At 47.6% G+C, this 25,694-nt stretch overlaps 1 protein-coding gene across 1 annotated transcript in view; it reads left to right on the top strand.

Moving 5' to 3' along the window:
* LOC142495721 (zinc metalloproteinase-disintegrin-like cobrin) overlaps positions 1–25,694 on the top strand; it is a 475,628-nt gene that overhangs the window by 152,438 nt on the left and 297,496 nt on the right. Inside the window, exons 4-5 of the mRNA XM_075601587.1 lie at positions 2,698–2,776; positions 4,123–4,199. Of these exons, the coding sequence (XP_075457702.1) occupies positions 2,698–2,776; positions 4,123–4,199 (156 nt within the window). The remainder of the gene's footprint in view (positions 1–2,697; positions 2,777–4,122; positions 4,200–25,694) is intronic.

Here is a 25,694-nt window from a genome sequence, read left to right as displayed (position 1 = left end):
GACATTGAATGGATTAAATGGTTAATGTATTTTTTGATTGTATTGTATTTTATTTTTATGTGCAGTTCTGTATATTTAAATGGGCAAATGTTCTATTAGCCATATTTGATTAATAGGATTTTTGCCCATTTCTGTGTGGTCTTGGCGGGGGATGGGTTTGGGGGGGCGTTTGTTGGGGATTGATAGTGTGGGCGAAGGGGGTCGTTGCCCCTGGATTGGTGGTTATGTCTCGTGGGAGGTGTTACCCCTTCATTACTTTATTGTTTGTAACTGCTTAGCTAAAGATGGATTAGCCCTTTCTGCAAACCTCCCGGGAGGCCTAATAACCCACCCTGGGGCAACTATACTGTAAGTACAAATATAGGATAAAGTAACTTTCATCTAAATTTAGCATAAGTTAAACTGGATGGATGTCTTTTTTCAACCTCATCTACTATGTAACTATGTAACTACAACCTTCACCCACCCCCTCTACCACCAACAAACAGTGTAGTGGCAGTTAACCCCTTCATTTCCGTAGCGGTTAGCCACTAAGGTAATGAAGCTCTGTTTTAATTTGAATAAGATGGTATTAAAGCAGAGAGTTTCTGGATCTGAACCGCATTAATTTGAGGTCCAGGGAGCCCTTGCTTCCCGAGGTGCAGGTCCCAGTATTTCCTGCAATTTTAAATGTCCCAGTCAGGTGGGCACTTAAAAACTGAGGTCAAGAGAACCACTGCTTCAATTCGGTTTAATTACAATTAAAATAAAAAAAGGGCGATTGTCTGTAAGAGCTGTGCAGGAAGATGCAGCTTCTCTGTGAGCAGCCCTTCCAGACTGCTGGATTGAAAACGTACATTTTGGTCGTAAAGAGATTGAAAACTAGTGTGGTTTGTCATTTTTGTAGTAAACGGTATCTCGCATTTGATCTACCTTACTGATAACCGTTTTTTCACAAATGTCATAGCGTGAAGTATTAACATACACAAACGCTTGATGTTGCAATGATAATATCGAAGCTACCTGAATAGGCCCTTTAGTATTGTAGCACAATAGTTTTTGCTGGATTAGGGCCTGTCCACACTTGGGGCCGCTCCGAGTGCCCCATGTCTATGCTCATCATTGGTTGTATCTGGGAACATTAGTATTAGCGCCTTATTCAAATCCAGGCCATCACGCACACACTAGTTGCTTAAAATGGCTGCTCCCCATAGTGAGATAGAACAAACTTCTGGCAGGAGCGCTATAGGACGAATGTTCTAGTGACTTCTGTAGCCGTGCCTATGTCTGACCATACAACTGGGGAGCTTATAGTGTTTATAAGTGGCCAACCATCAAACGCCAGGGAAAAACAGACACGGTATATGGGTGATACAGCGGCTTTACTGTACTCCTACTAGCAGGGACAACCTGTGACCCTCAGGAGAGTATCACCACATACAGCATATAATCCCCAATAATGCAGTGCATGTGTAAATCAGTATCAGTAGTAAGCGAGTCACCAAATCCTTGGTATACTGACTTTGTGATGGTGTTGGCACACAATGGGAAATCGTTGTTTACTAACTGTTGCAGGTCTGTACTTTAGCATTGGCTGAAATTATGTCCATTAATAGTCACATGTCTATAGTATATTTGGAGAGGAACCTGCCAGGGGACAGTGTGAGTGTGTGGGTCTCATCACAATGGGGGTTATATATATGTTTCAGAAATCTCAAATTTCTGTCTCTTGCTTGGTGATCTTTAATAGCAGCTGATACCGTCATCGGGGGCTATACACGAAGGTTCATTTCTTTAAGTCACCCGCTTCAACGTTTTCTTCTATTGACTTGATTGACACTTAACATGGGATCACAGGGGCCTCAACCCCTTATTAAGCTTATTGAATCCCTTTTTTTATTTGGACAAACAGAATACATTTTACACAAGAGCTTTGGAGACAACTGCATAACCTGGGAAAGTTGTTCTAATAAGAAATATCTCAGAACATCCAGGGGGAGCATATAATGGGTTGAGAAAACAAAACAAGATACACAAATATAAGTGCAGACGTAATGCAATCAGTGAATAAATGTGGCAGTGTCTTGGCTCATATAGCTGTACTACTCACAGGACTAAAGTGTATATATAAGCAGTTGGCAAATAGGGTTGCCACCCTTGATGGTATAAAGGCACCGGACCCCCTATCGATACTCCGTCAGCATAAACCGCATGTATAAAGAGAGAGAAAACTACATAGTGCGATCAATAATATAAACTTTATAAAAAATGAATGGGTAAAAAATGCGCACTTACAATGTGCTAATATAATAAAAGCATTGGTCACAAATTGTGAGTAGGAGTTGTCCCGAGCAGCTCACCGCCTCCCTGGGTCATCAGGCTGAATGCCACGGCACTGTATCCACGATCGGAGCCTCCCTCTGTGCGCCCGTCTGATCCTCTGACGTCACGGCTGCAGGTTAGGTTCAGCTACGGGTCGCCTCCAAGACCAAAATAGGTCTGCTGGTTTCCTCTACGCATTTCGCCCAGCACCAGAAACTGTTCACGGCTTCGTCAGGAGAATAATGAGTAGCATGCTAGTGGCTGTTTAAATACCCTTTGGGAATGCTAATTTAGCTAAAACATTCAATAAATCAATTAAGATTGCACCTGGAGTTGGAATTGAACATGGTTGGAAGTTATAATAATTTGTATAAATCTTTTGTGTGTTTCTCGCAGAGACCTGATATCTGAAGATTACACAGAGACTCGTTACCTGCCAGATGACACAATGATAACGAGCAGCCCTGACAACCAGGTACAGAGACAGTGTCACAAACTGCTGGACTTTGGGGTCTGTGTATTAAGAAAGTGCTTTGCAATGACGAATTTGCATACAAAAACTAGCATTTTTCCTGTGTGAAACATTACATATTTATTGGATTTTATCTACTTTATAGAAGTTGATGCATTCTGCATTATATTCTGCACTAAAAAATGACTTGCACCAACAGAGAAAACGAACACAGAAATTTATTAAAGCAGCACACTTAATACATCTACCTGTGCCATCATACAAATGTAACTCTGCCCTAACTCTTCCCACTTGTTCCATAATGTTTCATAAACTCTCATCTTGTCACAGACCAATGCAGGCATACCTCAAAAGATTAAGATTAATACATGGGCACAATCTGGTGCAGATCTTTTCCAACACCAGTTGCAAAAAATAACAACTTTTCCCCTACATTTTATCTATTTGATACATAGAGCTAGACATTAAAAAAGTTATGGTGGGTAAAACAACTGACAAAGTCCATCACCGTACAGCACATAAAAATACCACTTGTGAGCACATCACGTCTCAGACAGGTCTGGAACCGTCTTTCCATTATCGTTTATCAAACATTGCTTCAACTGCAGTCAGGGATTCTGGGTAATAACATGCAATTGAGTCAAAACTCTGGTCCAGTGTCACTTTGGGAAGGTCTGTACTCTGTGTGGTTGAGGAAGAGTTTGTTGCTGTGTAACTGGAGTGGGGGATCCTGCACAGCTTACACTCTAATATGAAGAGGGATAGAAATATAATACAGGGAGCGGGGAATCATGTCACACAGAGCTTAAAGCTTAATATTCAAAGGGCTACAGATACAATAAAAGGTGAAAGGAATCCTTCCCCACAGAGGTATACTCTTACAGTCAGAGGATTACAAATAGAATAAAGGGAGAGGTTAATCCTGCCCCACAGACCTTGAAATTTAATATACAGAAGGATACATACACAATACAGGGAGAATACAATATCGTGCTAGGGAGCTTACACTAATGTACAGAGGGGTAAAGATGCCATACATAGAAAAGGGAATCCTACACCATAGAGCGTGCACTCTAATATACAGATGGAGACAGATTCATTACAGGGAGAAGGAAATTCTGTCCAGCAGAGCAATGTACAGAGGGATTCAGATACAACACGGGGTTACAGTTTTCTGCCTTAGAGAGTTTTCACTCTAATACACAGAGGGACACAGATACAATACAGGTAGAATCCTTCTTCACAGAGCTTGCAATCTAATATACAGAGGGATATAAATACAATACAGAGATAAGGGAATCCTGATCCCCAGAGCTTGCAATCTAAGCGTATCTGTTTATCTCTCTCAGGATCACTGCTATTACCAGGGATATGTGAAGAATGACAATGAATCACTCGTCAGTATTAGTACGTGCAGCGGGTTAAGGTAAGATGTACTGTATGAATACTTAGACATAAATAACAGGACTACTTTTCAGAAAATATATTAAATTGATTTCTAATTGTGATGGAGCCGCAACTGTATATACTTTAACCCTATTGTTGCCAGGAGGGTTTGTGAAGCCATGTACTGCACCGACACACTTTATTCGAGCAAATACCCAGTATGTACCTGGCAGATACCTGGAATGCGCCGCTCCTCACCTCTGACAAGCCCCGTTGCGTTTGCCTTCCCAGCCTGGGTTCATGCCTGGCTGACGGGCGGCTGATCTGTTAAATGATAATGATTAGGATTTAATAGGCTGCAATGCTTCGCGTGTCTACCAGATGGCATAAATTCATGAATTGTAATGCAGTATATATATATATATATACTGTGCAGTATTGCAGCCAGCGGGAATAAAATGCTTCAATCCCTGCCTGGAAAATAACCCAATGCACTCGGGCAGAAAACAGTCACAAACCTCAATACACCTGGGTATACCCGAATTCGTGGGACTAGCCGAACTCGAATAAAGTGTGTCGCCAGTGTATATCTGTATGTAACCCCCTTTTGGGATTACTATGGTCTTTAGGGGTTCACTGTGTGGGCTCCACACAGGGTAACGACACTTCCCCATCACATTAAACTAGGATGTAGGTGGGAGGGACCAGAAACAGATAACAAACTAAATTAAAAAGATGGGGATGGGGAAATAGCAAGGGGTTATGGAGGTAGAATGGGGGCAAGTGGGAGTTTGGCAAGCAGTGAGACAGACATGGTAAATACAGATAATACTGTAACACTTCTAAAGACTAAACCCAATTGGCGCAGAAAGGCAGGAGCAGATAAGATAATAGTACAGACTGAAAAATAATTTAAATACATGCTGTCACAGGAGAGTAGTACTTTTAACATCTTTTATCCTTCTGGGATCAATTCACTAGGCAGAACAAAGAAGTGGAATACAATGAGGTTTATTCTGGTGAGACAACAGCAGACACACAATGATACACAAAATACAAGAAATACACACTTAACTGTGAATCTGGGGGGAGTCTCAACTAGGTGCAGGGCGCCTGCTACGCAAGACTTACCCTGTCCGTTCCACATCCAGAAACTTCACGTTACCCTTTTCGGGAAAGGTACCTGGCTATACCCACTAACTGCGAGCAAGGCAAAGCTGAAACTTGGCCGCAATCGGAGAACTTGTCCTCAGCTAAACTAGGATTCTCCGGCGACTCCGTGCCAAGTGCTTTGCTATTCGGAGCAAAGCACTTTTGAAAAGTACGCCGGCGCTTCACTGGACCAAGCTCAAGATCGTCTGGTTCTCTGATCGTCCAGTGCCTTTACATAGACCTCGCTGTTCAACATGGAGAAGGGGCTGGCGACCAATAAGGGAATGGATCGTAGCTGTACTAGCCAATCAGATCTGGGGGCTCATCTGGCTGTACGTGTCAGAGGAGGGGGGGGGTGCTAAGAAGCCGGCAAGTGGGAAATTCAAACTGGCCAATGGGAATCATGCCAACCAGCAACGGATTCCCAATGCCAGCCTCATAATGCCTGCTGGTTAGGCTCCACCGAGTCTGGGTGAACAAAGTGTCTCCCCCCATGGAGAGCCCTTGCTCCCAGACCCGGTACTCTGCCCTTCCCCACTCACCAAACGTTCTGATACCTCTCAAATTCCCTTCTACTCTTTGCAGACATCCTGGCTACCTCTCGGTTTACCAGGACTGTCTGTAGAGAGATGAATACACAATTTAAAACTTAACTTTTTTACTCTAACCTAGGCTCGGGACTGCAACTGTTATACCAAGCATTGCGGGCTGAAAACACAATATTTTAAAGGGAAGATATTAGCGGGACACACAGACCAGACCAGATGCGGTCTGCGAGTAAAATGGAGGGACAACTTTTAAATTTGCCCCCCGACCTTGTACACATGATTTAAGCACATTTCTACCCAAATATCCACCCTTAACTCCCACTCCCAAAATCCCAAGTTTATGGCACAACCGTAAATATTATTATATACCCAGTGTGTCTGGCTTATAGTGCTTCTAGGCTACTGGGGACCCACGTTTTTCAGGGGTAACCACTCAGGCTTCACCTTTATTATGAGACTGGCTACCCCTACTGTCACACATGCTTGCCAATGCAAGAAGCCTGACAGATAAAATGGGGAAGCTTGAATTAATAGCTGCAAGGGAGCAGTATGATATTATAGGCATTACTGAAACAAAATAAATAAATTAAAACACATGTGGTTAAATAAACAGGTAGGGGAAGAAATGGAAAAGAAGAGGCAATCATTTAGATTCTTGAAGTCAAAAGGGACGGAGGCATCACATCAGAATTATAAGGAATGTAACAAAAATTGCAAAAGGGCAATCAAATTAGCAAAAATGGAAAATGAAAAGAGGATTGAAATAGAAAATAAGACCAAACCTAAAAAGTTCTTTAAGTACCTTAATATAAAAGAAAATCAGAAAAGAAAATATAGGACTCTTTCAGTGTGAGATGGACAGGCAGACTATTGGATATATGGAGAAAGTAGAGGAATTAAACCAATTCTTTGCCTCGGTCTTTACAAAGGAAGAATCAATTTCAATAGTTGTGCTGCAGGAGAAAGTCACAACATCTATATTAACTAACAATTGGTTAACTGAGGAAGAAGTTCATAGGCGGCTTGATAAAATTAAAGTAGATAAGGCACCTGGACCCGATGGCATACATCCAAGAGTTCTTAAGGAATTAGGTTCAAAAATAGCCAAACCATTATATTTAATATTCAATGACTCCATTTACACAGGCTCAGTACAACAAGATTGGGGTAAAGCAGATTTGGTGCCTATATTTAAAAAGGGAGCTTGATCACAACCGGGAATTACAGACCTGTAAGCCTAACTTCAATAGTGGGGAAGCTACTTGAAGGTTTAAAATAGGATAAATTCAGGAATACATAATGGAAAACAGAATTATTAGTTATAGTCATCATGGATTTATGAATAATAGATCATTTCAAACTAACCTTATTTGTTTATTTGACGAGGTAAGTAGGAATTTAGACCAGGGTAATGCAGCTGATGTGGTCTACTTAGATTTTGCAAAGGCTTTTGGTATGGTTCCACACAAGACATCGGTGTACAAAATAAAGAAAATTCCACTTAGTAAAAATATATGTATCTGGATCCCTTACAGTACCCCCCCCCCCCCCCCTTGAGGATCGGACTCCGGACGATCCTCCCAAGTTTTGTGAGGAAATTTCCGACTAAATTGTTTAAGAATAGTTGGAGCATGAATGTGATGACAAGGTACCCAGGAGCGTTCCTCAGGGCCATATCCCTTCGAATGAACGAGGAACTGAAGTTTGCCCCTGGAAAAACGTTAATCGAGAGTGGACTGGATCTCAAATTTTTGTTGCCCTTGTATTACAACGGGGTTTGGTCTCTGAGAATGGTCCGGAAAATGTACATTTTGAACGAAGGGTTTCAGAAGGGAAACGTGGAACACAGAGGGTATCCTCTTGGTGGGAGGTAGCGAAAGTCGATACGCTACTGGATTGATCCATTCAAGGACCTTGAAGGGACCCAGGAATCTGGGCGCCAGCTTCTGGGAAGGAGTTTTAAGCTTGATATTTTTTGAAGAAAGCCAGACTGTGTCTCCAGGTTTATACTCCGGTGCCACCTGACGTCGCCGATCTGCTTGAGCTTTCTGTTTTTGGACGGCCCCTTGCAAGGCTTTTTGAATCCTTTTCCAGGAGACTTGTAAATTAGAAACTTGGATATCTGCTGCAGGTACACCAGAGGGCAGGGAAGAGAGAGGAAGGCTGCTGGGATGGAACCCATAATTAATGAAGAAACGCGACTCTTGCGTGGACTCATTCTTCAGTGAATTAATTGCAAACTCCGCCCAGGGTAATAGGTCCACCCAGTTGTCTTGAGATTCTGACACAAAACATCTGAGATACTGCTCCAAGGTCTGATTCATTCTCTCCGCCTGGCCGTTGGTCTGTGGGTGGTAACCTGAGTAGAAGAGAAGGGAAATGCCAAGTCTCTGAGAGAAAGCTCGCCAAACTTAGAAATGAATTGAGTACCCCTGTCTGACACAATGGTGAGTGGCACGCTGTGTAGCCTGAAAATGTCTTTAGAAAATATGTCAGCCAAGGTAGCTGAGTTATGGAGACCCTTGAGGGGTATAAAGTGTGTGTACTTGGAAAATCTGTCCACTACTACAAGGATCGTATTCCTCCCCTTAGAAGGTGGAAGTTCCACAATAAAGTCCATGGAAATATGCTTCCAAGGCCATTCCGGAATAGGAAGGGGCAGGAGAAGACCGGATGGTTTCTGTCGGGCGGACTTGCTCTGAGCACAGACCGGACAAGCTCTGGTGAAATAAAAAATGTCTTTGCTCATCTTAAGCCACCAAATGGTCCGTTTAATAAGATCCACTGTCCTCGTGAAGCCTGGATGACCAGCAGATCTGGAATAATGCCCCCTCTTGTGGCGAAAAAGTGGAGCAGCGTACAGACGTCCTTCTGGCACCTTAAATCTCCTAGGGTTATGAGCCTGGGCTTTAGTGATCTCATCCAGGATATCAAAATTATTGGCAGAAATAATGTATTTTGCAGGAAGAATAGTCTCCGAAGATTCGTTAGATCCTTCCTCCGTAGAAAACTGGCGAGACAGTGCATCGGCCTTGATATTCTTGGTACCCGGAATATAAGAAATTGTATAATTGAAACGAGAAAAAAAAGTGCCCAATGTGCTTGACGGGATCCCAGACGACGAGCCCCCTCAATGTACAATAAGTTTTTGTGATCGGTGTGAATTGCTACTGGCTCTTTGGTAACCTCAAGGAGGTGTCTCCATTCTTGCAAAGCTAACTCGATAGCCAAAAGATCACGTTCCCGCCATCATAATTTCTCTCGGCCGAAGAGAATTTCCTAGAAAAGAATCCACAAGGATAGAGTCTTTCTTGGGGAGAAGATCTTTGCAAAAGTACTGCCCCAGCTCCCACATCAGAAGCGTCAACCTCAAGGGTAAAAGAAAGAGATGTGTCCGGGTGCCGAAGGATGGGGGCAGAGACGAAAGCTGTTTTGAGAAACTCGAAGGCTTTGATGGCCTCTGGGGACCATGTTGTTGGATCAGCCCCTTTTTTGGTAAGAGCGGTAATGGGTAGAGAGATAGTGGAGAAATTATGGATGAATTTCCGATAGTAGTTTGAAAACCCAAGGAAATGCTGGACGGCTTTTAGGGAATACGGCAACGGCCAATTTTGAAGAGCCTTCAATTTCTCAAGATCCATGGTGAAGCCTTTATCAGAAATTATATAGCCAAGGAAGGCTGTGGATAATTGGTGGAAGAGACATTTCTCCATTTTCGCGTAGAGGCTATTAGCACGAAGCCGAGGGAGAACCACCCTGGTGTGACGAATGTGCTCTTCCAGGTTTTTGGAGAAAATGAGGATATCATCTTGGTATACTATGACGAAAATACCCAAAATGTCCCGAAAGATGTAATTCATAAATTCTTGGAAGACGGCTGGGGCATTGCAGAGGCCGAACGGCATCACTAGATATTCATAATGACCCGTACGTGTGTTGAATGCAGTTTTCCACTCGTCACCGTCGCGTATTCGGATTAAATTGTAAGCTCCTCTCAGGTCAAGTTAGGAAAATATAGAAGGTCCTTGGAGCCGGTCAAACAGTTCCGAAATTAGAGGAAGAGGGTACCGGTTTTTAACTGTAATTTTGTTAAGCCCACGAAAGTCGATACAGGGTATTAGGGAGCCATCCTTCTTTTTCACGAAGAAGAAACCCGCCCTGGCCGGGGTAGTGGAATTCCGAATAAACCCTCTCCTGAGATTCTCCTGGATGTATGTCGCCATAGCCTCGGTCTTGGGCACGGAAAGGGGATACGACTTAGGCTTGGGGAGCGTGGCTCCAGGAATTAATTCGATGGGACAGTCGTACGAACGTTGAGGTGGTAAGACTTCAGCCTGAGTCTTGTTAAAGACATCTAAAAAATCATGGTATACCTCAGGCAGGGTAGAGAGAGGAGGTGAAGACGTGTCGAGACCAGCGAGCATGGTAACGGGAGGAATGACCGCCTTCTTCACAGTAGGAGCCCACTGGATCGGTAGTTCGTCTGTCCAATCGACACGCGGGTTGTGAAGCTGGAGCCATGGCAATCCCAAAATGACCTGGACAGTAGGTGAGTGGAAGACATCGAAGATGATGACCTCAGTATGGCCATCCGTGGTGGTCAGGGTGAGAGGAACAGATTCCCAAATAATGAACGCTGGTTGGAGCGGTCGACCGTCGATAGCCTTAAGGCCAATGGGTGACTTCTTCTTGACTAACGGAATTTGGTTGTTGCAGGCATAGTCGTGATCCAAGAAGTTACCACCAGACTCGGAGTCGATGAAGGCTTCAACTTCTACCTGGACATTGGGACCCTCGAGAGTTATGGGGAGAAGAATTCTCTTTGGTAGCTCTTTGGGGGAAGAGGGGCAAGGAGAGATGGTGCCCAGTAAAAAAACCTCTACCTTTACTGGGCATTCTTGTTTCCCGGTTTCAGGCAACAGTGACGTAGTTGGTATTCCGGGGAGCCACAGTAGAAGCAGAGACCTCATTTCAGCGGCGTGTTCTTTCAGCGGTCCGAAGCTGTTGGCTACCGATTTGCATTGGTTCGGGAGCGTCCAACACAGGAAGAGCCAAGGGAATCCCAAAATGACCTGGACAGTAGGTGAGTGGAAGACATCGGAGATGATGACCTCAGTATGACCATCTGCGGTGGTCAGGGTGCGAGGAACAGATTCCAAAATAATGCACACTGGTTGGAGCGGTCGACCGTCGATAGCCTCAAGGCCGATGGGTGACTTCTTCTTGACTAACGGAATTTGGTTGTTGCAGGCATAGTCGTGATCCAAGAAGTTACCACCAGACCCAGAGTCGATGAAGGCTTCAACTTCTACCTGGACATTGGGACCCTCGGGAGTTATGGGGAAAGCGGCATGTTCTCTCAGCGGTCCGAAACTGTTGGCTACCGATTTGCATCGGTTCAGGAGCGTCCAACGCAGGAAGAGCCAAGGGAGGAGACCTAGGAGAAGCAGGCAAGGGCAGCATTAAATTCGATGCTGGCGCTCCTGGCGTCACTCTTGAATGCGCTGGTGCATCCGGATGCTGAGGGCAATGAGATCCTCTAGAGATGAGGGACGAGCGTGTGCTGCCAGGTCATCCTTGTGGGATTCGGACAATCCCTGCCAGAATGCCGCGGAAAGGGCTTCATCATTCCACAGAGTCTCTGCAGCGATGCTGCGGAACTCCACTGCGTATCTTGCAGCTGACCTGCGACCCTGGGAGAGATGAACAAGGAAGAAGTGGCAGTCTCCCTACGCACTGACGTGTCAAAAACCTGCTGGAACTCTCGCCAAAATTCGGGGTAGTCTTGTGTTATCTCAGATCTGTGCTCCCAGAGAGGTGAAGCCCAAGCGAGAGCGTCGCCCGTCAGCATGGCATAAACATAGGCCACTTTAGAGCGACCTGTGGGAAACCGAGATTGGGACATCTCGAACTGGACGTAACATTGGTTCAAGAATCCCCGGCAAGTAAGGGCGTCTCCGGCATACCGGTTGGGAGGAGGAATACGTGGCTCTGAGATGCCCATAGGTACTGGGGCAGGAGGGGATGGTGCAGCTGGCGATTCCACAGAGAGAGTTTAGAAAGCTGCTGTGCCATGGCCGTGACTTGATCACTCATAAGTTGCCAGTGATCCATAGACACACCTTGGCCCACCTCAGGGGGGTCTACATTTGTCGGGCTCTGCATAATGTAACGCCTGAATGCCTGCAGACCTGGCCAGTCCCCAATACTGAGGTGGGTAATGGTTAGCCTGATACTTGCTGCGTCTGGGGTGCCAGAAGTCCGAGGGTCAATATCCAAGAGCCGTAGGTCAGGGGCAGGAGAAAGCAGCGTAGTGAGGTCCAAAGCCGAGTCCAGGGGTAGCGAGGTACACGAAGTCAAACGAGAGCCGAGATCAAATCCAAAGGTATCCAACAGGGGCAGGAACAGGAACGTGAGCTGTAACACAGAAGGGAGCCCGGCATAGACAACCGCACTACAGGAGTCACAGAAGAACTATGCAGAGCGAGGAAGGAGAGGGCAGACTGGGGTTATATATGTGGAAGAACCAATGGTAGCAAGAAGTGGAGCAGAGGCCTGTCTGTGTAAGCCCAGGGATAGGTTCAGCTGCGCAGAGTGGGAGTCAGCCAGGTGAGTGGTGGAATTAGCCTGCAGCTGATGGGGGGCGGAGCCAGCGGTGCTGGAGGACGACCAAGAGGATCGGGTGTGCGTGCGCCCTGTAAGGTTCCCGTGCGCGCGCCCCGGCCGCGTGTGAAAGGATGTGGCGTGCACCGCGGAGGAGCGGAATGGCGTCTGACTGGAGAGGAAAGGAGCCGACGGGGAGGGGTCTGGAGCGAGCAGTCGCACTGGGAGCCGGGGTGATGGGACCCTCTGAGAGGCACGTGTCCCCCGATCCCTTACACTTACAAATTAAATGTGGATAAATTGGGGGAATCCCTGATGGAGAAGGATTTAGGAGTGCTTGTAGACAGCAGGCTTAGCAATAGTGCCCAAATACATGCACTAGCTGCAAAGGCAAACAAGATCTTATCTCGCATTAAACAGGCAATGGATGGAAGAGAAGTAAACATAATTACAGTGGCGGCCGAGCTGACTCTAATGCGGCCGCCACCGCAGTTTTAAAAAAGCGCGGGCGCCTGCGCGGCAGTCTCCGGCCGGGTTTTGGCCGGTTTTTCCCGCGCCTCGGGCGCTTTCAATAGTAAGCGCCATTAGCGCTTATCTATTGAAGCGGCCGCCGCGGGGAAACTCCATTTTTAAACGGCAAACTTACCCGCGGCTAGCCCGCTCTGCACCTGGCGAGCTCCCGTCTTTCTTTAGACTGAGCTTGGCCGCATCAGTATGCCCCTTCAAGTAGCTTCCCCACTATTGATGTCGGTTGTGATCTAGTTCCCTTTTTAAATACTGTATAGGCACCACATCTGCTTTACAACAATCTTGTGTTACTGAGCCTGTGGAAATAGAGTCCTTGAATATTAAATGTAATGGTTTGACTATTACTGAACTTAACCCCTGAAGAACACCTGGATGTATGCCAGCGGGGCTAGAGGCCTTATTTACTTTAATTTTATCAAGCTGCACATGAATTTCTTCCTCAGTTAACCAATTGTTCTTTAATATAGCGGTTGTGGCTGCCTTTGTGTCAGGACCGCACGTCCGGTTCCTGCATTACCTCACTCACCTGCGCCTCCTTGCCTGGTCAGACCGCGAAGCCACCCCCTCCGCTCCTCTGGTAGCCTCCTTCCCAGCAGCGCATCATCCCCACCTCCCAGGGGCACGCAGCGGCTCCCATACGCACACGCACCTCAGCGCGCCGTACTCCTGTCGCACGCACGCGCGCAGCGTGCATGCACGTCTCTTAAAGAGACAAGCACCAATAGGAATGCCTGGACTAATCTCAAGGGGGCTACACCTGAATTTCATCCTGCCTCAGCCTGTCATAGGTCTACTTACGTCTAACACTCCTCCCTGCATTTTGATTGGTTCCCTTCTGTATATATGCTTCAGTCACCCTCTGGTCGTCGCTGAGCATAGACCTTCTGTGCACCATGCTCACTTGCAGCCTGAGTACCTGTTCTCGTTATCTCGCTTACTTGTTGTGACCCTGCTTGTACCTGACCTGTCTCTTCTTGTCCCGCTGAACCTTGGCTTGGCTAAACGGACTTCTATGCTCTCCGATCCTCGACTACGGCTTACGGATACCGACTACTCTACACTCTCCTATCCTCGACTACACCTTACGGATCACGACTACTCTACGCTCTCTAATCCCGGACCATAGGCAAGTACCTGTTCTCTCTCCACTCTCCTATCCTGACCCTGCCATGTTCACGACTCTGCAATCTGAACCCACCCCTGTGGCTTAGGGCGTTGGTTATATATATTCCCACCTCGGCCCCGCGGTTCAGTCCAGGTTGCAGTGAGCAACCGTGACATTATGCTCAGCCCAATACACCTGGACCCCGCTGAGGTGGCCCAACAATTACAAAGAATTGAATGTATGTTTAAACAGGTGGAAGAATATTTGAATCAAAATAATGGAGGGGTTCCAACGATCACTAGGAGATTTGGATACCCGGGTTACCACCCTCCAACCTGATGTACTCCCGCCTGCTGTATCGGCACCAATTCCTGCCCCGCTCTCCCCGAGGTCATCTCCATGCCTTCCGACCCCTAACCGCTATGGAGGCGACCCCTTGACATGCCGGGGCTTCCTAAACCAGCACTTCATACAGTTTGAATTACTGCCTGTAGACTTTCCTTCTCCTCACTCTAAGGTGGCGTTAAATTCTCTCCCTCTTGACGGACGACGCTCTGGCCTTGGCCTCACCGATTTGGGAGCGAAGCCCCGATCTCATGTCTGACGTGGACCGATTCACTGCAGAGTTCCGAAGAGTTTTTGACACTCCAGGAAGGAAGGTAACGGCAGCCTCTTCTCTCTTAAATATATCCCAGGGGAACCGCAAGGTGGCGCACTACGCCCTCGAATTCCGCACAATTGCCACCGAGACGGGGTGGAATGATGAAGCATTGTCGGCGGTGTTCTGGCAAGGGCTGTCCGATAATCTCAAGGATGAACTGGCATCATTGGAACGTCCGTCGTATTAGAAGAGTTAGTGGCCCTGTGTATACGGATGGATCAGCGTCTCCAAGAAAGGAAGATTGAGAAGGTAAGCACTCCCGAAGTTCCCTAACATATATTTCCTCTCCAATCTCCAGCGGTAATTTACCAGCCGTAGCCATGGAGGAACCCATTCAAATCAGACTCACCCGTCTGTCTACCGAAGAGAGACAGCGAAGACAACGTTCGGGACTTTGTATGTATTGCGGCAACAAAGGACACCTAGTTACTACCTGCCCCTTAAAGCCGGGAAAAGCCAATGCCCAGTGAAGTTTGGGGGAACTACACTGGGAACCACTCCCCATTCCTCTTCCAAATCTCTTACCAGGATCCACATTCCCGTTACCTTGTCCGGAAACAAATTTAAGACAACCACACGCGCCTTTCTGAACTCCGGGTCTGGGGGCAACTTCATCGACCAGGAATTTGTGGAGAGAAACAAGATACCCTTAACCCTAAAGATCAGTGGGCCTCGAGGCAATCGACGGGCGCCCCCTCCAACCGGCCTTTATTATCCTTCAAACCATCTGTGTGTTTCTTCACTCCTCAGGTGGCATTGCTGAGACTTTACAACTCAATGTTATTCATTCATCATCTGCAGATATCATTCTAGGCCTACCGGGGCTCCAACAACACAACCCGGAGGTGGACTGGACCGGTACTTTGCCTATCCGTTGGAGTACTCAGTGACAGGAGAGATGTCTGGACACACCCAAGACCCTCGCCGGATTAGTACTACTGAATCCTGGAGATTCTCTACCTGAGATATACCACAAGTTCCGGGACGTATTCAACAAAGGCCAAATCGAAGAGCTATCGCCCCACCGCCCTTTCAATTGTCCCATCGACCTCCTGCCCGGTGCCACTATTCCCCGTGGTTGTTCCTATCCTCTATCCGCACCAGAGACTCAGGCCATGAGACAATATATACAAGAGAACCTCCGCAGGGGCTTCATCCGAAAATCTTCCTCGCCCGATGGTGCAGGATTCTTCTTCGTTAAAAAGAAGGATGGTTCTCTCTGACCCTGTATAGACTATCGGGGGCTCCACAAAATAACTGTTAAGAACCGTTACCCTCTCCCACTGATTTCTGAATTATTTGAAAGACTTCAAGGAGCCACAGTCTTCACGAAACGGGACCTAAGAGGGGCATACAACCTGGTGAGGATCCGCCATGGAGATGAGTGGAAGACGGTGTTAAACACTTGCGATGGACACTATGAGTATTTGGTAATGCCCTTCGGTTTGTGCAATGCACCCGCTGTGTTCCAGGAATTTGTGAACGAGATTTTCAGGGATCAACTCGACCAATATGTAGTCGTATATTTGGACGACATCCTGATCTTCTCAAAGAACGTCCTTAACCACTCTGAACATGTGGGACAAGTTCTCCAGAGATTACGCACTAATCATCCCTTCGCTAAATTAGAGAAGTGCCAATTTCATCAGTCCTTCACCACGTTCCTGGGGTACATCATATCCAGTACCGGATTGACGATAGATCCGGATTAAGTCAAGGCGATCATCGAATGGCCACGACCACTATCTCTCAAGGCTGTCCAGAGGTTCCTGGGTTTTTCTAATTACTACCGGAGGTTCATCCAGGGCTTCTCCGCAGTAGTCGCACCTATCACCGCACTAACCATAAAGGGAGCCGATCCGACTCACTGGACTACCGAAGCTATTGAAGCCTTTGGGAGACTAAAGAAGGCCTTTGTATCCGCACCCATTCTCATGTACCCGAAACCTGCATTACCCTTTACCCTCGAGGTGGACGCCTCCGACGTCGGAGCTGGCGCAGTACTCTCCCAGAGAAGGGATCTCCAAGCAAGACTTGGGTAATCGCGAACTTCTCGCTATCAAGATGGCCTTGGAAGAATGGAGGCACTTCCTTGAGGGTACCACAACCCCTATCACCATCTTGACGGACCATAAAAATCTTCTTTATATTGAAGGGGCTCGTCGCATAGGATCTCGCCAGGCACGTTAGGTTCTATTCTTCACCCACTTTAACTTCGTGATCTCCAATATTCCGGGTTCCAAGAACTTCAAGCCTGATGCACTCTTCCGGCAGTTCTTAACTGAGTTCTTAACTGAGTATCAACCCGAGCCGATCCTTCCCCCAACTTTCATTCTTGCCACAAACGTCTTCAGCGCTCTTCCTGAGATCACGAAGGCACAGAACACCATCTCCGAGGGCATCCTGGTTCCTGAGGGACGGCTGTTTATTCCTCCCACCTTTCACAGACAGGTCATGGAGCAGGGTCACGTTTCTAAGACGGCAGGTCACCCTGGTAATAGGAGGACTATTGATCTCTTGGAATGCACCTTCTGGTGGCCCGGTATGTGTAAAGACATTAGGAATTTCGTATCTTCTTGCACTACTTGTGCCCAGCACAAGACACCCCACAGTAAACCTCCTAGTCTCCTGTTGCCTCTTCCCATCCCCGATCACCCATGGAGCCATCTCTCGATGGTCTTTATAGTCGAATTGCCCAAGTCCAGTGGTATGGAAACGGTTTTGGTGGTGGTAGATCGCTTTTTCGAAGCAGGCACACTTCATCCCTTTCTGAGGATTACCATCTTCTGCCAAACTATCCGAAACCTTCGCCATGGAGATCTTCAGACTTCACGGGACACCCCAGACTATAGTGTTGGATCAGGGGTCTCAATTTGTGTCTACATTTTGTAGAGCCTTCTGCAAAAAACTGGGTGTCAAGTTACAATTCTCCTCTGACTACCACCCACAAACCAATGGGCAAACTGAGCGAACCAATCAGTCACTTGAACAATACATCCGCTGTTTCGTCTCTGATGCACAGGACAACTGGGCAGAACTTCTTCCTTGGGCAGAATTTGCGCACAACAATTCTGGCAACGAGTCCACTCAACAGTCTCCCTTCTTAATTAATTATGGTTTTCACCCCGCCTCTTTTCCTTCTCCTGTTCCCAACTCTGGGGTTCCTGCAGTGGAGGACAGGGTCCGACTTCTTCAGCAATCCTGGGAGAGCATCCAAGTCAACTAAGACAGGCTGCTCTTCTCCACAGTAAACAAGCTGATCGCCACCGCCGCAGGACTCCTAATTATTTTCCTGGCCAAAAGGTCTTGCTCTCCATAAAGAATATTTGGCTCAAGGTTCCCTCTCCTAAGCTGGCACCGAGATTCATCGGACCCTTTCCAATTCTGAAGAGAATTAATCCAGTGGCCTACCGGCCAAAACTTCCTCCGACCATGAAAATTCCCTCGACCTTTCATGTTTCGCTCCTGAAACCCTTTCTACCTGACAATTCTGTCACAAACAGGAACATTTCTCCCCGACCCATCCTAGTGGAGGGTCAACAGGAGTTCGAAGTCCAGACCATCATCAATTCAAGGGTATCCAGGGGAAAGCTACAGTACTTGGTAAACTGGAAGGGCTTTGGTCCTGAATAACGGGAGTGGATATGCCGGGATCAAGTACACACTCCTAGATTGATCTGGGACTTTCACCACAAGTATCTTTCAAAGCCATCCTTTGGTCGCCTGGTTGTCTCCCCTCGAGGGTGGGGGGTACGGTCAGGACCGCGCGTCTGGTTCCTGCATTCTCTCACTCACTTGCGCCTCCTTGCCCGGTCAGACTGCACGGCCGCCCTCTCTGCTCCTCCGGCATCCTCCTTCCCGGCAGCGTGTCATCCCTGCCTCCCAGGGGTGCGCGGCGGCTCCCATCCACACATGCGCCTCAGCGCGCCATACTCCTGTCGTGCACATGCATGCACGTCTCTTAAAGAGACAAGCACCAATAGGAATGCCTTGACTAATCTCAAGGGGGGGTACACCTGAGTTTCACCCTGCCTCAGCCTATCACAGGTCTACTTACGTCTAACACTCCTCCCTGTTCATCCTGATTGGTTCCCTTCTGTATATATGCTTCAGTCACCCTCTGGTCGTCGTTGAGCTTCTATGCACCGTGCTCACATGTAGCCTGAGTACCTGTTCTCATTTTCTCGCTTACCTGTTGTGACCCTGCTTGTATCTGACCTGTCTCTTCTTGTCCCCCTGAACTTTGGCTTGGCTAAACGGACTTCTACGCTCTCCGATCCTCGACTACGGCTAACGGATACGACTACTCTACGCTCTCCTAGCCTCGACTACGACTTTCGGATTTCGACTACTCTACGCTCTCTAATCCTGGCCCATTGGCAAGTACCCGTACCCTCTCCACTCTCCTATGCTGACCCAGCTACATTCACAAATCTGCAATCCGCACCCACCCCCGTGGTTTAGGACGGTGATTATATATATTCCCCACCTCGGCCCTGCGGTTCAGTCCAGGTTGCAGTGAGCAACCGTGACACTTTGGCACTATTATTGAAATTGATTTTTCATTGGTAATCACAGAGGCAAAGAATTGTTTAATACTGTACCTCTGCTTTTTCCTTATTTCCTTATCTCCAATAATCTGTCTGCCCATCTAACACTGAAAAGGTCCTATATATTATTTTCAATTTTTTTTGCTATTAAGGTACTTAAATAATTTTATTGACACTTCATTGTCATGACAACAATACGCTACGTGACATCACGACATGCTATGCGGCGTCACATTGCCATGACAAATTGACGCTACGTAGCATCCCATTGTCATGGAAATGCTGCGTCATTTGACACCACGCAGCCATGTTCACAGGAGTTACAGGGCTAGACACAGGAGTTGCAGGAGAATGCCGGGAGATGCCACAACACGCCACCGATAAGACTCAATTGAGGGTAAAGTGAAGGGGTACGAGTGGGAGGGGTGTTGCAGAGCAATGACAAATGTTTCCTTTTTGGGGGGGAGGGAGGGGTGTGAGTGCCTTTTTTTGGGGGTGAGTGGCATTTTTTATAATTTGTCGAACCCTATATATAAGTGTAGCCCCTCTGGATTTCCCACAGGGCCTGTGGTCCTGCTTACCTTTATAACGAGGGGGAGTGTTGCGACAGCTGTTGGCAGGTGATTCGGTCGCCAGAGGCTCCGGCGGCTCCCTCCGCAGTGTGCCACCATATTGGAAATGTCCCGCTTCCACAGGAGACTTGTGCATGCGCAGTGATAGCGCAAGAGTGGCAGCCATTGCAACAGAGGGCTGTGAGGAGAACTACATAGGGACATACATGCATAGGGACAAGGAGCACATGTTACGCGAGAGCCAATGGGACAATTAGATTCCCTGCATTAGGAAATAGATACATTTGGCACACCAGGGACCACTCCAGTTGGAAGAGGGACCTCTGAGGAGCAGGTAGTATCCAGTGAGCAGTGCTCCCCTGGACTAGGCAAGATCTTCCCATTAAGGCCCCAGTTAGGCCCAAAATCACTGCAGCTTGTGGCTGCTATAGGGAATGCCCATAGTCAGGGACCTTTCACTAGAAGCCGCATATAGTCAGGTACAGTACCGGTGAGACACCACGCTGTGACTACGGCCTGTGTTCTGGGACCAGACCAGCTGCATGGTAAAGACGGTAAATTGATATAATCCATGACCGAATTCACGCCACACAGAGGTGGACGCCATTGCGGATGACAACGTTGGATCATATGGATCCTCTTTGTTATTCTGCATTACCCGGGTGCTTGATCCCTAGGCAGGTACTTAACTAAGTGATCCAACACTCCACGGGATAGCGATATCTCCAACACTTTGGGAGGGCCTTGACCTTGGGAATGGGACATCAGTGAATTTGTGCCGTGCACCCAATGTACTCTGGGGATGCTCACTGTTGGTATCAGGTTGGGGTCTATATTACTGTGGGGTACAGGGTACCAATATTATTGTGTTCAGTAAAGGTTGTTGGCATATATTTGTGTGCGTGTATTATTAGTATTGTTCCTGTAAGGGTTCATCTCGCCAAATCGGGATCCCATGCAGGTGGAGGCGCGGTCACCATAAGAATCATGTACACCCCAGGCTCCTAGTGGTGGAGGTTCAGGCCTTCTGTGTGCCACAGGAAACTCATCACACACACCGTAGCTGCCATATCTTCCACAGGCTGGGGGAACGAGAAAAAAATTATTGTATATATATATATATATATATATATATATATACTGTGGCAGGACGGCCTCGTGGTGGGGTCAGTAAGACGCTAGACACGATGGGAAACGTTCAACTATAGTGGTTTATTAGCCACAACCAAAATAAAGTACGGGTGCACTGTCCCTTTAAAAACTACTTTCTAGAAAATAAAGCCTGTTCCCATTAGGGAAACTAACTCACTTCTTGAGCCCTTACTAACAGGGCAGCCAGCTAATCTGGTTATGCCCAAAACATATGCTACACAAAGTATAACTAATAAGTGTAATAATAAAGTCTTATCTGTGATGCAGCTCCAACAGCAAACAGGAACACGGTTCCGGGGAGCAGGCTGTGTCCAGCCTTGCAGCAATCTTTATCTTTATCCTGGGTTTGGGTCCCAGCTGGTCCCAGCAGCATAGCTCCTCGCAGGACTGGGGGACCAGAGCAACAGCTACCGCTTCCTAGCCAGGAGAGGTCTCTCCACCCTCACGTGGAAAAACAAGCTCACCTTGTGTGTGAGTCACTTCCTGCTTTTAAACCTGCAGTCTCTCAGGCCTCCTGCTTAATTAGGCTGCAGGTGTATGCTGATCCTCAACTGTAGGTTAACGGGTTTAGTGCTGGAAAGTACACACATCCTCCATTCCAGCTTACTGAGTCAGTGACTCTGTCACAATACACAAAAAGAAAGAAGCGCCAGCTCCATAGCATAATACTGTAAAAATAGGAGGAAACTTTATTCAAGCAGAGAGTGGTCACCAGGACCTATACTCACAGAGTGGGTAAAAACACAGTCATTTGAGACAATCTGTAAACAGCAGCGTGTCAGCGCAGATGGATGTGACAGGATGGTGGCCAGGAACAGTAGGTATTGAGGTAAATAGTCAATGGGGGAAGACAGTCCACAATATACCTCTTGATGTAATGGTGAATAGTGCACCACAGCGTAACTCCCTCCAGCTTGTAGATTTTTTTATACACAGTACCCTCCTGTGGTAATACAAATGTCCACACTGAGTTCTCAGTGGCAACAGCTGAATGGAGGAGCTGCTGTGAATCGGGGTGTTCCGCAGCAATGTCGGCTCCATGAGAAGTAGGAGGAGAGGTAGCTGTGAATATACGAAGCCTCCAGATGATAGGACAAACTTCCAACCTAGCCTGGCTCCGCCTGCCATATGCGCGTCACCACGTGCTGACGTCACACGCCAACGCATTTCGTCACAATCAGTGACTTTCTCAAGGACCTATATATATATGTATACGTTACCAGAAGAAATGATGGCACAAAGACGACAGCACTCAAAAGTATAATCCAAAGTAATTGTATTAAAGAAATAAACAGCACAACATGTATTTTGTGCTGTTTATTTCTTTAATACAATTACTTTGGATTATACATTTGAGTGCTGTCGTCTTTGTGCCATCATTTCTGCTGGTAACGTATACCTGTATTAGTTTATGGCCAAAGCACCAGACGTATCAAGTTTATTTACTGGAGTGCTGGTTACCGTCCTTCTCACGTGTATGTATATATATACAGTATATATATATATATATATATATATATATATATATATATATACAGTGTTCGACAATCCTATACATTTACACGCCCGGGGCGGGTGGATTTAACCCCCAGGCGAGTAAATATTGGCCCAAGCAGAACACGTGCTTGTTTTTTTAAATTTCCCCGCTCGCGCTGAATTTTCCCTGCTCGCGCTGAATAAATAAATAACTCCCCCTACCTGACTGCTGATTGGCGCGCGCTCCCAGGCTTTGTGGGCGTGCGGCCAGGCTCTATATGAGCCAGCCCCCAACGAGCGGCCATTTTTTCTGGCCAGAGATCTGTTGGAGAGTACTAGAGTAAGTTCTCTCCAATCCTCCATCCCCTCTGCTCCTTCCCTGACTCCTGCAGTTCCCCCTTACTTCCCGCTTACCCCCCCCCCAATACCCGCGCGTGGCTGCAGATGGTAGCGAGGGTGTTCCGCCTTCTCTCCCCAGCCCCCGCTTATCCACGCGGGGCGGAGGTGTCCTTCCAGCTTCCCGCGCAACTTCCAGCTTTCCCCGCCACCCCACCCAGTCACCCCAGTCAACCAGTCACCCCACCCAATCCCCCATTACCCCACCCAGTCACCCCGTCACCCCCCCAGTCACCCAGTTACCCCAGTCACCCCACCCCCGTCGCCCTCTCTCTCTCGCCCCCTCTCCGCCCTCTCTCTCTCACACCCTCTCTCTCTCACACCCTCTCTCTCACACCCTCTCTCTCTCACACCCTCTCTCTCTCACACCCTCTCTCTCTCACACCCTCTCTATCTCTCTCTCTCTCTCTCACACCCTCTCTCTCTCTCACACACCCTCTCCCCCTCTCTCTCACTCTCTCTCTCACACCCTCTCTCTCTCTCTCTCTCTTTCTCTCTCACACCCTCTCTCTCCCTCACACCCTCTCTCTCTCCCAAACACCCTCTCTCTCCCCCACACCCTCTTTCTCTCCCCCACACCCTCTCTCCCCCACACCCTCTCTCTCCCCCACTCTCTCTCTCTCTCTCTCTCTCTCTCTCTCTCTCTCTCTCTCTCTCTCTCTCACACCCCCTATCTCTCTCAAACCCCCTCTCTCTCTCTCTCTCTCTCTCTCTCTCTCACACCCCCTATCTCTCTCAAACCCCCTCTCTCTCTCTCACCCTCTCCCTGTGTCTGTCTCACACTCTGTTTCTGGATCTCTTATTTACCCTATATATCTTAACTGCCCTATACTACACCAAAATAACCTATACTGCTTTCTTCTAGATCTGACTCAAGATTCACACAGAAGACATCGGAACCCCCCCCTAACCCAGAAGACAGGTAAGGAACACCTCCCCTCCAATGTACAACATTGCGGGAATGCGGGTACCTGGACATTGAGGAACTGCGGATCAGGTAAGATACCAGGTGGGATTGCTGCTTTAGATATTGTGAAGCGGGGACGTCCAGACACTGGTTAAGGGGTTCAGGAAACTAGTCATTCACACCTGGCTTTTATTTCTAGATCGACATTTACACACACACACACACACACACGTAACAAGGACTAATTGTAGTATAATGTAATACAATAAAGACATTTATGTCAAAAACGAATGTTGTTCTGGCTAGGAATTTATTAAATTTATTTTATGTATATATTTTATTTAAAAGCAGGGTTGGGGCAGGGCTAAGGTTGGGGGCGGGACTAGGGGCGGGGTTGGGGGCGGGACTAGGTGGCTAGTAGATTTTTGGTTGGGCAAGTAGATTTTTGGGTGATTTGTCGAACACTATATATATATATATATATATATATATATATATATATATACCCTATTTCCTCGATTCTAGGACGCACTTTTTTTCCTATTTTCACAGGCTGAAATAGGTCTGCGTTTTAGAATCGATGTATTTAAAAAAAATCCGCTAGGGGGCGCTGCTGCAGATGCCGGCTTGGATATTCACAGTGTGCATGAACAGCACATGGCTGCGATCACCCCCCTCCCCTCCCCTTCTCAAGGTGCAGAAGGATCGGAGATGTCTGTCAGGGCACATCAACATTGCCCAGAAGCGCACCCCCCCCCCACTTCCCGAATCCCCGTGTGAAATGCAGGAGGTGCAGAGGTAGCTGTGGCTCTCTGGATGTGTTTGTGTGTCCCTCTCTCTGTGTCTCTGTATGTGTTTGTCACTCTCTGTGTGTGTGTCTCTCTCTCTGTATGTGTGTGTCTCTGTATGTGTTTGTCACTCTCTGTGTGTGTGTGTCTCTCTGAATGTGTGTGTGTGTTTGTATCTGTATGTGTCTGTGTGTGTCTCTCTGTCTGTGTGTGTCTCTGTATGTGTTTGTGTGTGTGTCTCTGTGTGTGTGTGTGTTTGTCTCTATGTGTCTGTCTCTCTCTGTCTGTGTGTGTCTCTCTCTGTCTGTGTGTGTCTCTGTATGTTTGTGTGTGTCTCTGTATGTGTTTGCGTGTGTCACTCTGTGTCTGTGTGTGTGTGTGTGTGTGTGTGTGTGTGTGTGTGTGTGTGTGTGTGTGTGTGTGTGTGTGTGTGTGTGTGTGTGTGTGTGTGTGTGTGTGTGTGTGTGTGTGTGTGTGTGTGTGTGTGTGTGTGTGTGTGTATGCGCGCCTCTCTGCTAGCAAAAGCAAGATAGGAGATTGTTAGAACATGTTCATTTTACTTTAAGGAAAGCAATGAGTACAGGAATAAAAAGGTACTTGGTAACATCATAATAAGGGCCACTAAATGTAAATGGCTACTGTGTTTATTTACCCAGGACACCTTCCGACCCATCCTGTTCTTACTGCTCTCTCATGCTCCCCTCATTCACTGCTTTGAAATCTGATGCTGGCTGCTCTGACAGCAAAAGGGTTAAGAAAAATCCCCCCCACACTGCCACAGCCCCTGCCATATCTTTCTCTCTCTGGTCTGTGTGTGCCCCCCCCCCCATTCTCTACCCCCCCCATTCTCTACCCCCCCATTCTCTCCCCCCCCATTCTCTCCCCCATCCCTCCCATACTCTCCCCCATCCCTCCCATTCTCTCCCCCATCCCTCCCATTCTCTCCCCCACCCCTCCCATTCTCTCCCCCACCCCTCCCATTCTCTCCCCCACCTTCCTCCCCCCCCTTCCCTCCCATTATCTCCCCCCACCTTCCTACCCCTTCCCTCCCATTCCCTCCCCCCCCATCCCTCCCATTCTCTCCCCCCCACCCCTCC

The sequence above is a fragment of the Ascaphus truei genome, chromosome 5 (assembly GCF_040206685.1).
Source record: "Ascaphus truei isolate aAscTru1 chromosome 5, aAscTru1.hap1, whole genome shotgun sequence".
In the NCBI taxonomy this organism is placed as follows: domain Eukaryota; kingdom Metazoa; phylum Chordata; class Amphibia; order Anura; family Ascaphidae; genus Ascaphus; species Ascaphus truei.
Note: the sequence above shows the minus strand (reverse complement) of the source record. Positions and strands in the feature narration are given on the sequence as shown.